Here is a 12,277-nt window from a genome sequence, read left to right on the forward strand (position 1 = left end):
TCAAAATAAATTGAGTATTCATTTAAATGCAATACATTGAATGTACTTGCCAATCATTCCAAGTATTTTTGACTTGGAGAAAATTTGAATATGTAGAGTCAGTTTATTTTTAAAGTGTTTCGTTTACTTCTACTGAATTTCTTTCAGTTATGTTGATCTAAGAAAATTATATTTATTTACACATAAAAATATTTGAATGTCTAAATAAAAATAATCTTATACATCAAATTTAGTTACTAATGAAGTATTTACTTGACCTTTAGTTTATTCAAACAGAGCATACGTTCAAATATATTGACTACAATTAAATCCTTTGAGCTTTACTTCTACTCTATTTTAATTACACTTATTTATTGTGTATCTAGTTCCAGAAAAAAATATCCAGAGTGGCTTATAGAGATACATATGATTCATCTGGTCAAGCACAAATAAATTAGAAAACTAAAGAAATGGGAAATTACAGTAGGAAACTTTGTACAGAAATATGCCCACAGTATTCCATGGGTAGTGGAATAGGCAGAGGAGGCTAAAGCCTCAAAACGTGGCACCAAGCTGGGGCACCTCGGTGGCTCAGTGGGTTAAGCGTCTGGCTCTTGGTTTCAGCTCAGGTCATGATCTCAGGGTCATGATCTCAGGGTCATGAAATCAAGCCCTGCATTGGGCTCCACACTCAGCATGGAGTCTGCCTGAGATTCTTTACCTCTTCCTCTCCCTTCTCCTCTGCTCCTTCCCCGGTGTGGGCTTGTTCTCTCTCTCTCTCCCCCCCCCCAAATATTTAAATAAAATCTTAAAAAAAAAGTTTGGCACCAAGCTTCCTATTGGGCAAAATAAAAAGTAAACATACTTTTTGTTTTTGCTTTTGTTTTTACTGTGCTAAGAACCCTTAACGTGAGATCTATCCAGTTACAATATTGTATTGTTAGCTATAGGCAAAACGTTGTACAACAGATCTCGAGTTTACTTATTCATCTTGTATAACTGAAATGGAAGTAAACATACTTCTGAGATTCAAAGTGTTCAAATTATTAAAACTATCATTAAAATAGTTTTAATGTACTATTGAGAGCATTTTTCTAAAATTGAGATACAGAAGAAAAATTAGACGGGATCATAAATGAGATAGCACCTTTATTAATATTCTTATAATAAACGTAATAAAAAGGCTTATATTGCCATTTTTCTCTCAGTTTGCTTCCGTGCAAAACCAGTGCCATGAGCCCGACCCTGGACTTCCGTGTCTTCTTCATGAATGAGTATGAGTATGGCACTGCAGGGTCCTTTTGATAGGCCAACAAAGTTGTAGAAGTGGACTTTCCAAAACAAAATCTCTCGTTTAGGTTTTACTCCTGCTCCAAATTCTATAGTCACATGTTCAAAACCAGAGGTGTTAGAGCACATAGCCCTCCCAAAAGATACTGAGTGCTGTATGAAACATTTCAAAATGTTTAAAAGTACTGTCCACTTGGGGATGACTATAAACCTGAGAATCTCTTAGGTATCTCAGATCAGATTTTTGGAGGTCTCAAGAAAAGAAAGAATGAGAGAACTTCCAGAAGTAGCTAGGATGGTGGCGAGGCTGATTAGCTGGAGGCACAGCTGGAAGCAAGAAAAACTGTCCTGTCAGCTCCCACCATATGCTTATACTTCCAGATTGCAGTTACAGGGGAAAAAGTGAATACATTTAAAAGGTAGTCCATACCATTGAAAGGTAAAAAAAAAAAAATTAAATTCAAATAACAGGAAGCAGACTTTTTAGAATAATAACAGAAATGAGATAAAAGTTTAATAATAGGAATTGAAAAGTTATACTGTTAATGGTAATTTGAAATTCCTAAAGCTCGGTAGCCCTTTCCCTGTATTTTAAAACTCAAACAGTCTGCCTCCATTAGAATGGTGATAAAGAGGGAAAAATTAATATTAAGATTTTGAGGGGCGCTTGGGTGGTTCAGTTGGTTAGGCTTCTGAAGATTTCGGCTCAGGTCATGATCTCAGGGTTATGAGATTGAGTCCTGTGTTGGGCTCTGTGCTGGGTATGGAACCTGTTCAAGATTCTCTCTCTCCCTCTGCCCCTTCCTGCCCCCTGCTGGATCACTCCCAGCTGCATGGTCTGGACAACAGAGATGGCTTGAGGAAACTGTAACTGTCATGTTTGTTACAGTTCCAGGATTAGACATTTTCTCCCCTCATACCTTACAAATCTCTGTTAAGGGAGTTTGCCAGGTTGAGATCAGAAACACTGATGTCTATAGAGTAGAAACAGACACAGTGGAAGGAAATGGTAAGGCAAACTAGAAGAGATTAGCAGCACCTGGAAAGTTTGAGTACCAGCACTGCACAGGATCCCTGAGCTGTCATGACAGCTTCTATCTTCTTGGACTACCATGGGCATTAACAATTTCACTTGCCGAGAGAACAAGGAAAAATATGTGTTTTGTTCACTGCTGTTTCCCTTGCACATAAAATAATAATGACCCATAGTGCATGCTCAGTAAATATCCATTCAGTGAAATGCAATTTAAGAGATGACAAAACATAACGAAAAAGCATTTTTTTTGAGAGAAGAGAAAAATGCTGACGTGCTTCTGACATTATGGTGTTAGAACAAATGGAAACATGAACAATCATCTGATCAAATACTCCCATTTTATAGATGTGAAAATAGAAGTCCTGACACACAGAAAATCCACAATTAAAATCCAATACTATCTTTGATTTCATTAGCTTTTTCCCCACTATAATTATTGTTAGAAGTTGTATTTTCTAATAATTTTAAGGTAATCTAATTCTAACATGACACAAAAAGGTATTTGTCATTCACAATATGAAAAATATACACAATGGCCAAATTTAAAATGCAGATTAAATAAGTGTGCATGAAAATTAAAAAAATGAAAATCCTGTGTGCACTTGTCTCCTATTATAACCTGTAGTCTGTCGCCACTGGTGTGATTTTATATTTTAGATTATCACTTGTTAATGTCTTAAAATCACTTTGATTAGTTGGATATAAGTCAGTTGATTCCCAATATCCCATTATGGCTACAATTATTTAGCATATGATTTGAGCACAAAAATATAACTGTAGGAAAGTAAATAGTTATGTGATTAAATAGAAGTTTATATCTCTGACAATCATTATGTTTGGAAAATGTAAGCTTCAGCAAAGTATGATTTTCTGTCTTAACCACTAGCAAATTTCATGTATTCCCAACTTAGTTTCAGTAGTCAAAAATTCAAAGCCATTTAAATAATTCAGCTACATTAAAGCCCTTTTAATATTCACAGTGTTATATAAAAATTAAAATGATCAAATATAATTCCCTGAAAAAATTATTTCAGTTCTTTAATACTTTAAATCCATCAGCTTTTTGGATAGTTCATATCTCCTATTTTTCATAAATTGACCATTAGATTTTATTAACAGTAGTGTCGGGATACTGAGAGTTGCCTGAAAGAATCACACATACACACAGATGTTGAATTCAATTCAGGGTGTTAAATAATGCAAAATAATTGATGTCTAAATAGCCATTTATGTAACAAGTCATTGTGATTTTCACTTTGATTTCAGGGACAGATTTTTATAATATTCAACATGAGGAAGAACAGTGATAAATTTCCTCAATTATCTTTCTTCTGTCACTTTAGTCCTAAAATTTAATGACAGTCAACCAGTAAAATCTCATCATTTTGTTTGCCAATTTGTTCTCAGCATTGGCTGCACATTGAAATCACCTGGGAAAATTTGAAAGACTATCAATGCCTGGAGCCTATCCCCAGAGATTATGATTTAATTGGCCTGAGTTTGGCCAGTGTCTCTAATAATTCAGAAAGGAACCACTAGATAATGCAGTACAAGTAATCTTCTGAGATCTACATTCAGTTTAGTCAACCATGTCCTGTATTTTTTTTTTAAACAATCACCTTTCACAGTTTAAAGAGATCTGGCCTCTGGTCCTAGATTATCTGGATAATTGCTTCAACTCATCACTCCTCTTAGCTATAAAAGCATGAGAACTATTACTTATTTCTAAAGTCTGTTACACTATCATCCCCATGAAAAATTACATATCTTTTTTTAAAGCGAGCATAGTAATTTATCTGTGAAGTGAAATAACACTAGCAGACCATTAACTTGGTACAATGAATGCATCAAGCAGCTGTTACTTAGAAAATAGAACATCTGTTAAATGCCATTGGAGTCACTATTCACTGTCATTATAGTTATAGCTGTAATTTCTGTTCTGCACATTCTGCTATTATGAAATTCTTTTTTAATAGACAATACATTATTAATAAAAAGTCAATATACATTGCCATAAAATCCACTATTTAATGTTTTATATTCTTTTTGAGTTTATCATTATATTATTCCATCACATTAGCCTAATAATAAAATGTGTCCTAAACCACTAGCCATGGCAGAGAAATGTAGGGACCTGTGAAAACAATTAATATCATATTTTATCACATTTAAGACATTAGATTGTATGATGCACCATTGATTTAATTACAGCTGTAGTAGATGAAAAGAAACACTGCCACCTTAAACATGAATACAAATTCTAAGTGTCATGTCAATTTCAGAAATCTTAATATGTGATAAATGCATTTTATAATTGCAATAATGTAATTTTTAAGTTTTTTCCCATAACTATATTTTGTACCTAAAGGTGAAAGAACTCTCTCCCATTCCTGATGACCAGAAATGGTATAATATTTATGTAGACTGACTAAATGCAGAATCTACTTGCGGAAGGGTACCTTTTAAAATACCCTTTTGGGTGTGTTAGTTAACCCTTCATCCATATTAGAGGGAACTTGCATAAGAGATTAAGAAAGAGCTAAAATAAACAAGAATTTAGTAGCATCTTAGTAAAGCGAGAAAGATATATGGAAATGGTATCGTGGCACATTTTTTTTTAAAGATTTTATTTATTTGACAGAGATAGAGACAGCCAGCGAGAGAGGGAACACAGGCAGGGGGAGTGGGAGAGGAAGAAGTAGGCTCACAGCGGAGGAGCCTGATGTGGGGCTCGATCCCATAATGCCGGGATCACGCCCTGAGCTGAAGGCAGGCGCCTAACCGCTGTGCCACCCAGGTGCCCCACATTTTTTTTTTTTAACTAAATGTGTGAGTGAATGAAGACTGAACCTATGGGTCAGGAGACAGAGATTAAAAAGGTTGGGGGTGGGGAGTGGGAATGATAGGAAGTCAGAGAAGTTATCCTAAGAACCTAAGTCACTAGGAAATTCCAGGAAACCTTTTGGAAGCCATTGGACCTCTGAAAAAGTGAGAGGTCAAGCCCAAGTGGGCTATGTTTCTCTGCCCCTGTTATAGTTGTAGATGTGTTTCTATGGGACCAGATTATTAATCTTACACTTTTTACCATTTCACCTTTAAATAAAATTAACAAAAATATTTCCATCACATGATGGTGTGATCATTAGAAATCAACAGAATGAGTTTTTCCATCCTGCTAACCCATCAGTGTAATGAATTGATAAGCTGATGGCTGAATCCTGAACCTCATGTCCTTTTAAATTAGACTCGAGTGATTTAACTTTTGGATATGAAGAATGAATAAGAATGTATTTTCCATCCTTCACTGAACACATGGGTATCTTTATTAGGAGAAGTTAACCTATGCTACCCCTTTTTTATTATAAGGAAATTGGAGTAGCATTTGAAAATTGCTGTGGCTAGGAAGAAGTCGACAACACATTTATGTCTTTGAAATCATAGAAATTAGTGTTTACTGTTTTGACACTATGCTGGAGCTGGTATCAAATCTTACAGATTAAACATATGGACAGTAAAAATGTGTTAGCTTTAATGGCAGTTAATATTTAAACCGAGTTCTTCTCTTAGCTGATATTTTTCCTATGTCGTTAAGAGCCCCAGGTGCCAAGTGTGTAGTTCACATTAAGCTGCTGGTGAAACTACCGAAATTGGACTTATGATCATGTCATAGGTCAAAATAAAACTTAATATGCATAATTTTGTTTTTTACTCAGTCTTAAAATCAACACTAGAAGCTGTCACATTACGACAAGTTTGAAAAAAAAAAACTAAAAGTTGAGTTACAACTTCATCGATTTAGTCACTGAATTTGGACTTGTCCATTCAGAAGGGTAGACCCTTCAGAACATTCTCCATTGCTCACCCAGCACGGCAGCCGGAGAAGGCATGCATGCTGAGGATTGGATGCTTTTTAAGAGAAAGAAGTATCATGTTTTGTTCAACTCTTTCTCCCCATCTCACCAACCCCTTAAGAAACTACATTCCTTTGAGAGGTATGCATGAGGGTATGGAAAGAATGGCCAAAACAGTAGCTGGAGTTCAGTCTAGTGGTTCAGTTCTCAATACATCAGCAAGTATAGACATGCTTATGGTATGGAAAACTATTAGAGCTGGGAGAATGGTTCCTTGACATCACAAAATTTATCTTTTTGGTTTCCAGTAAGGATCCCATATTTTTCTTTTGGTGGCTTTTGATTCTGACCTTCATATTTTCTGTGTTGTTTGGCACATTGTCTGTAGTCAATCCAAACCATCCGATCCTTAATGGTGAACTTCAGTTTCAAGTATCACCTCTCCCTTAAAGCCATTCATGCTCATCGCAGCCATGACTCATCTTTGTCAATAAATTATGTTCTTTCTAGTATGATACCGAATTATTTGATTGCACTTTAGCCATTCTCTGCAGCTACACTGTGGGTAAATTTAAATCAGGGTATGCAAAGACTACTTCCTTTCTAATCTCTGGCAGTGATTGGCACAGTACAGAGTGGATATTAAGCACCAAAAGCAAATTCACTAACTGATATTTAATTGAGATCTTCAGAAAGCCAGATCAGTATATTTTTTGAAGTCTAAGATGATAATAAAGTCATGATTTTAATTTAAAATAAGTCTGTTATACACCTGAAACTAATGTAAAAATACTTTTGTAGGAAAAGTGAAAATCTGTTCAATGAGCACAGTATTTTTCCTAATGATAAATCGCATTTATACAAATGATTTAATACCAGTTTGTTCTTGAATGCCAAATGTGAAGATTTAACTCTAGGTTTTTTGACAGTAAGAGTGGAAAGAGTGAATCACTTTTGGCCATAAGCAGTGATGAACCACCATGATAGTCACTGCTTTTTTCAAGCTTATGTTCCTTATGGCAATAACTTTCATGTCTTTGAGTTCTATCTTATAATATTGGGGAAGCTAAAGTGACACTAGAAATTATCTACATTTCCTGTTTTATTCTTCATTAACTGAATGAAGTATCCCTGGACATTAAACGTTTTCTCTTGAAAATTAGCTATAGAATTTTGGCAGATGTTTAATCCATAATAGTTGGTTGTGATCCATGAACTTTTGGCAACAGTATTTCCTAAATTCAAAACTTCTAACCTTTCTGAGATTTGGAAATTTCCATTGCCTTTAATTGCATTGCCTGGCATAGAAGAGACAAATGTCTGTGTATACAACTTTTTATAGCAAAGCCAAAATATAGTGTCATCTTTAAGACATTTTAAGAGATAATTAGCAATCCAAATACAAAGTAAGATTCAACTTTTTAAGGTGTTACTTTTGCAAATAAATCATCTCTGGTGACAAGCCACTAGTCTGGAATGAATGCAGGAAGGAGGGCATGTTCATTTGCCTGTCTTTCCGTATCTTTGACAAATACATCTTGAGTATAAGTTTTATAAGAGCAGAGACTTTGTCATTTATTCACAGTGCCTAGAACAATGGCCACCATATAAGGTTTTAAAAGTTGTGTTCTACACAAGGATGCAGATGAAAGGAATGAAAGGGCTGAAATCTAGCCCATGACCATTGACAAGTCAAATTCCAGAGGGGCCGTTTTCATGCAAAGGAGGCATTTCTCATAATTTTCTTAAATTACGTAGAATCACCTATGTCATTACTACAACAGTGATGCCTTTAGTAGGAGCTCAGTAACATTGATGATTGCTACATGAAGGAATTCCTTCTATGAATAGCTAAGTTCACCCATGTAATACAGATGACACGTGCATTACAGATAACCCTAATTACTTGAATTTCAGATATTTTTCTATTGGAAAAGAAAAACACAAATACAAAAGATTATCTTGGGTTAGGAGAAACAACATCTTTGTGCACAAATTACTTTATACAGTTTTTTTACCTCATTTATTCCCCCTATTTATGTGATGTGAAAGGCAAAAGCAAAATGTGTACAGATAGTGATTTTGAATGCAGCAAGCCTGATGGTATAAAGGAAAGACAGCCACAGAGCATCTAAGAATTAAAGGTGAGTTACAAACTGGCCTCATAGAGACCCTTGCTCTTGGTCTCGATTACTTGGACCACCTCTGTTACTCTCCATACATGTTTCATTTGCCTCTTTGCAGGCGGGTTCCCTCCTCCTTATTACTGTTGCTGCTTCCCAGTGATTTTGTCTATGACTTTGGTTGGCGGTGAAGACATCAGTTCCATTTCTAAATGACTTAGCTGGTGTGTTATCACAGTCTCTGTATCTTTCAGTTAAACTTCTTGTGAGGATCCGGTCTGGCTTACCCCCTAGTGAAATGTCCCACAACTGTCTGAGGGCAAGAAAGGGATTGGGACAGAGGTAGGGAAGTGCAAGATGGTCACCTGGTCAGCTGTGATACATCAGCAGGGAAGGGCTGGGGGTAGAGCTGACTATAAACATTTCTACTAGGATCAGTTTTTCTATCAACTTTCTACATAATTTCTAATATTAAATGTGCTCATTTTCAAGTTTTGTAAGTCAAATCTTAGAAAATGGTGGCGTTCTCTTAAAGGTTTTCATATTGCCTCTTTATTTTCATGGGCCTCTAATTGAAATTAAAGTGTTATTTTTCAATTATGAATGTGAGCAGGAAACCCCAGTAATAGCAGCAGTTCCTGAAACTTTGCCACCAGTAAAGATGGCAGATAATTTTACATCACATTCTAGTCATTGTATATATTTCACGACACCAGTTACGGTTACCACTACTTTTAAATTATCCTAAGGATCTGCTAAATTATTATAGTAACACATGTTAGGAAAGAAAACAGGTATTACTATCTTACAATTTTTAAAAAGATATTTTGTATATTGTATTCCAGTAGAACTCCTTTCCTTTAAAATCTGGTGGACTTAAAAAATATTATTATAAGGAAGAGTCCTTGTGTTTCATCAGATTCCAAATAGGTTTGTGGCATCAAAATGCTGAAAGTGTCGGGGCGCCTGGGTGGCACAGCGGTTAAGCGTCTGCCTTCGGCTCAGGGCGTGGTCCCGGCGTTACGGGATCGAGCCCCACATCAGGCTCTTCTGCTGTGAGCCTGCTTCTTCCTCTCCCACTCCCCCTTGTGTTCCCTCTCTCGCTGGCTGTCTCTATCTCTGTCGAATAAATAAATAAAATCTTTTAAAAAAAAATGCTGAAAGTGTCTACTGTAGAAATACAAGAGCGCACTAATTGATGAATTTTCTAAAAGCAGTTGCTTATTTGTAGATGGGATTTCTGAGGTCTGTCTTCAGCCAGTACATTTACAGATTAAGTAAATGTAAATATGTTTAGATGGACAATATGTATGTTTGTTGATGTAAACAATCATAAATAAATAGAAATTCATCATGTTTTTGTATACATATATGCTTATCTCTACCCAATAAGGAAACTACAATGTATATGGTATGATTTTCATCATCCATAAAGACATATGGAAGGTTTAAATCACTGAAAAATCTTACTGCAGTAACCATATACACAGCCATTTCAAAAGCATTAAATCTAAAGACTACAGTATATTACTCCAAGCTCAAATACTGTCCTTTTCACAGGCTACTCAGAAAGAGATTGAGAAGCAGAAGGTTCACCTGAAGAGTGTCACAGAGCTAGGAGAGGCCTTGAAAACGGTTTTGGGCAAGAAGGAGATGTTGGTGGAAGATAAACTGAGTCTTCTGAATAGTAACTGGATAGCTGTCACTTCCCGAGCAGAAGAGTGGTTAAACCTTTTGTTGGTAAGAGAAGAGGCTAGAGGATTTTCAACCCCTCTCTGTTATGAGAGAGAATTATGTATGCTTTGAATAATAATATTTATGTCTCCAAATTCCTCAACTTCACATAAATGCTAGCTCTTAACACCTATAACTATATTTTAATATTTTGCCATGTCTCTGCTATATTTTATATGGCGATCACACCTAAGTGTGATTTGACTGATACCATTTTTTTGTCTTTTAACATTATAGAAAGTAGGACAAACCTTTTAAGAATATTGTCTAACCAATATTATGTTATGGTATATCTCTGTAAAATTAAGGAATACCAGAAGCACATGGAAAACTTTGACCAGAATGTGGATTACATCACAAACTGGATCGTTCAGGCGGAAGCACTTTTGGATGAATCTGAGAAAAAGAAACCTCAGCAAAAAGAAGACGTACTTAAGGTAGCAAATAAAATATTATAAAAAGTAATTTTCTAACTGCACACCAATTATGTCGATCATCAAGGACTTCTTAATAAGAGTGAAAAAAGTTCTTCCTCTCTTCCTTCCTCCCTCTCCTCCTACTTTCCTTCCCTCCCTATTTTCTTAATTCACATGGGAGTTAATGACTTTGAAGAGTTTTGTAATCTGGATATCTGCCCATATCCACCTCTCAGCTAATTACACAAAACTTAAACTCTGATGACAGAGGGATTCCAGGATATATTTTGGTGTCATTTTTTGCAAATTCCTGCCCATTTGACTAGTTAGTAGTGTGTTCTTATATCTAACACAAGGATCAGTTTCCTGGTATCTTTCACAGCCTATCTGAGTAAACACCTGAAATTCAATCATCTGGACATTTTGCCTATGCAATGTCCAAATCTTCGTAATTAGTAGCAGTACTGAGCTTATATAAATCTGGATGTTTTTATTTTTAACCATATGTAAAGTAAACATGGCTTTGTGCTCTTTGTGTGCTGAAACCCATTATTAGGATGTCCTGAGTCATCTTTCAGAAAGGAAACTTAATCTTCATTTAAAAAAAAAAGGCACCTATAAAAGGATATGAGAGAGATAATGTGTGACTTTATCTTATTGATGCTATATTATCTCCATTTGATAACATCTTTCTCAATTAGGAAGAGTTGAATTTTTAACAAATTTCATTTAAATTAATGATTCCTTATTTTATTTTGCCAAAATAATGGTATTTAACTAGTGGGTTGCTATTTAAAGAACACTCAAAAATTGTAGTTTCTGTCTGAACAATTCATTTGTTTCCTTTTTATGAAATTGCTATTTTCCAAAGATTATAGTTCATTTTTAATGAAAAACTGTTATATTTCAGACTATCCCTGAAACATATTCACTCTGTTGTGTGTACCTTATCTTGCTTTCTCTTGTCCTTTGATGTGTAGTTAAGGAATGCCATCTTACAGTGAATTTCCTTCAGGGTCTTTGAAATAATAGGACCTGAGTTATTCCACTTATACCTGCTATGACCCCTTGAATCAGGCAGAACCTCCCTCACTCCCTCTGTCTGTGACACAGAATCCTTATCTGTTGGAAAATCAATTTTTCCCCATGACACTCAATATGATAAACAAAAGGGAACTCAAAAGCACCCAGGAAGGAACAGAAAATTGTTCTTCAGCTACCTTTCCTCCTGAGCATATATTAGGATTGCTCCACAGCTATGAAATTGAGTAGAGTTAAGATAAAATAAGACTAAATATAAAAATATTATGATTGTTGCAGGTAACATAGAGAAGTCAGGAAAACATCCCTCGTCCTTCCTCAGGCTAAAAATAAACCTAGACCCAACTTAAACAAGGACAGTGACCTATTTTCCTGAAATGGCACACATTCTCAGTCTTCTCCTCTATTTTATGGAAGTTGGCTTTTTTCCTCCCTCTGTATTCTTCTGCATATGCTCGTTCTTTCTTTCTCTTTCTCACTCTCTGGCTCTCTCTCAACTTCCATTTAATTACTAACTTCAAGCCCTGTCTCTTGCTCACGGAATATAGCGTTTAAAGGCTGAAATGAATGACATGCGCCCAAAGGTGGATTCCACGCGTGACAAAGCAGCAAACCTGATGGCAAACCGCGGCGACCACTGCAGGAAAGTAATAGAGCCCAAAATCTCAGAGCTCAACCATCGATTTGCAGCCATTTCTCACAGAATTAAGACTGGAAAGGTAGGAAGATCTGCTCCAAGGTGGAAACTAGTGATAAATGATCTCTTGCGAAGGTTGCGCAGTACTCTGAAGGGGGCAAGCGACCCCC

At 35.8% G+C, this 12,277-nt stretch overlaps 1 protein-coding gene across 11 annotated transcripts in view; it reads left to right on the forward strand.

The window, feature by feature from the left end:
• Positions 1 to 12,277, forward strand: part of DMD (dystrophin) — a 2,097,152-nt gene that overhangs the window by 896,941 nt on the left and 1,187,934 nt on the right. For all 11 annotated transcript variants that reach the window (XM_087859359.1, XM_087859361.1, XM_087859356.1 and 8 more), the window contains 3 exons: positions 9,840 to 10,019; positions 10,322 to 10,450; positions 12,019 to 12,189. In XM_087859359.1, the coding sequence (XP_087715485.1) occupies positions 9,840 to 10,019; positions 10,322 to 10,450; positions 12,019 to 12,189 (480 nt within the window). The remainder of the gene's footprint in view (positions 1 to 9,839; positions 10,020 to 10,321; positions 10,451 to 12,018; positions 12,190 to 12,277) is intronic.

This window comes from Ursus americanus, chromosome X (genome assembly GCF_024610735.1).
Source record: "Ursus americanus isolate L20-20 chromosome X, mUrsAme1.1.p, whole genome shotgun sequence".
NCBI classification, from domain to species: domain Eukaryota; kingdom Metazoa; phylum Chordata; class Mammalia; order Carnivora; family Ursidae; genus Ursus; species Ursus americanus.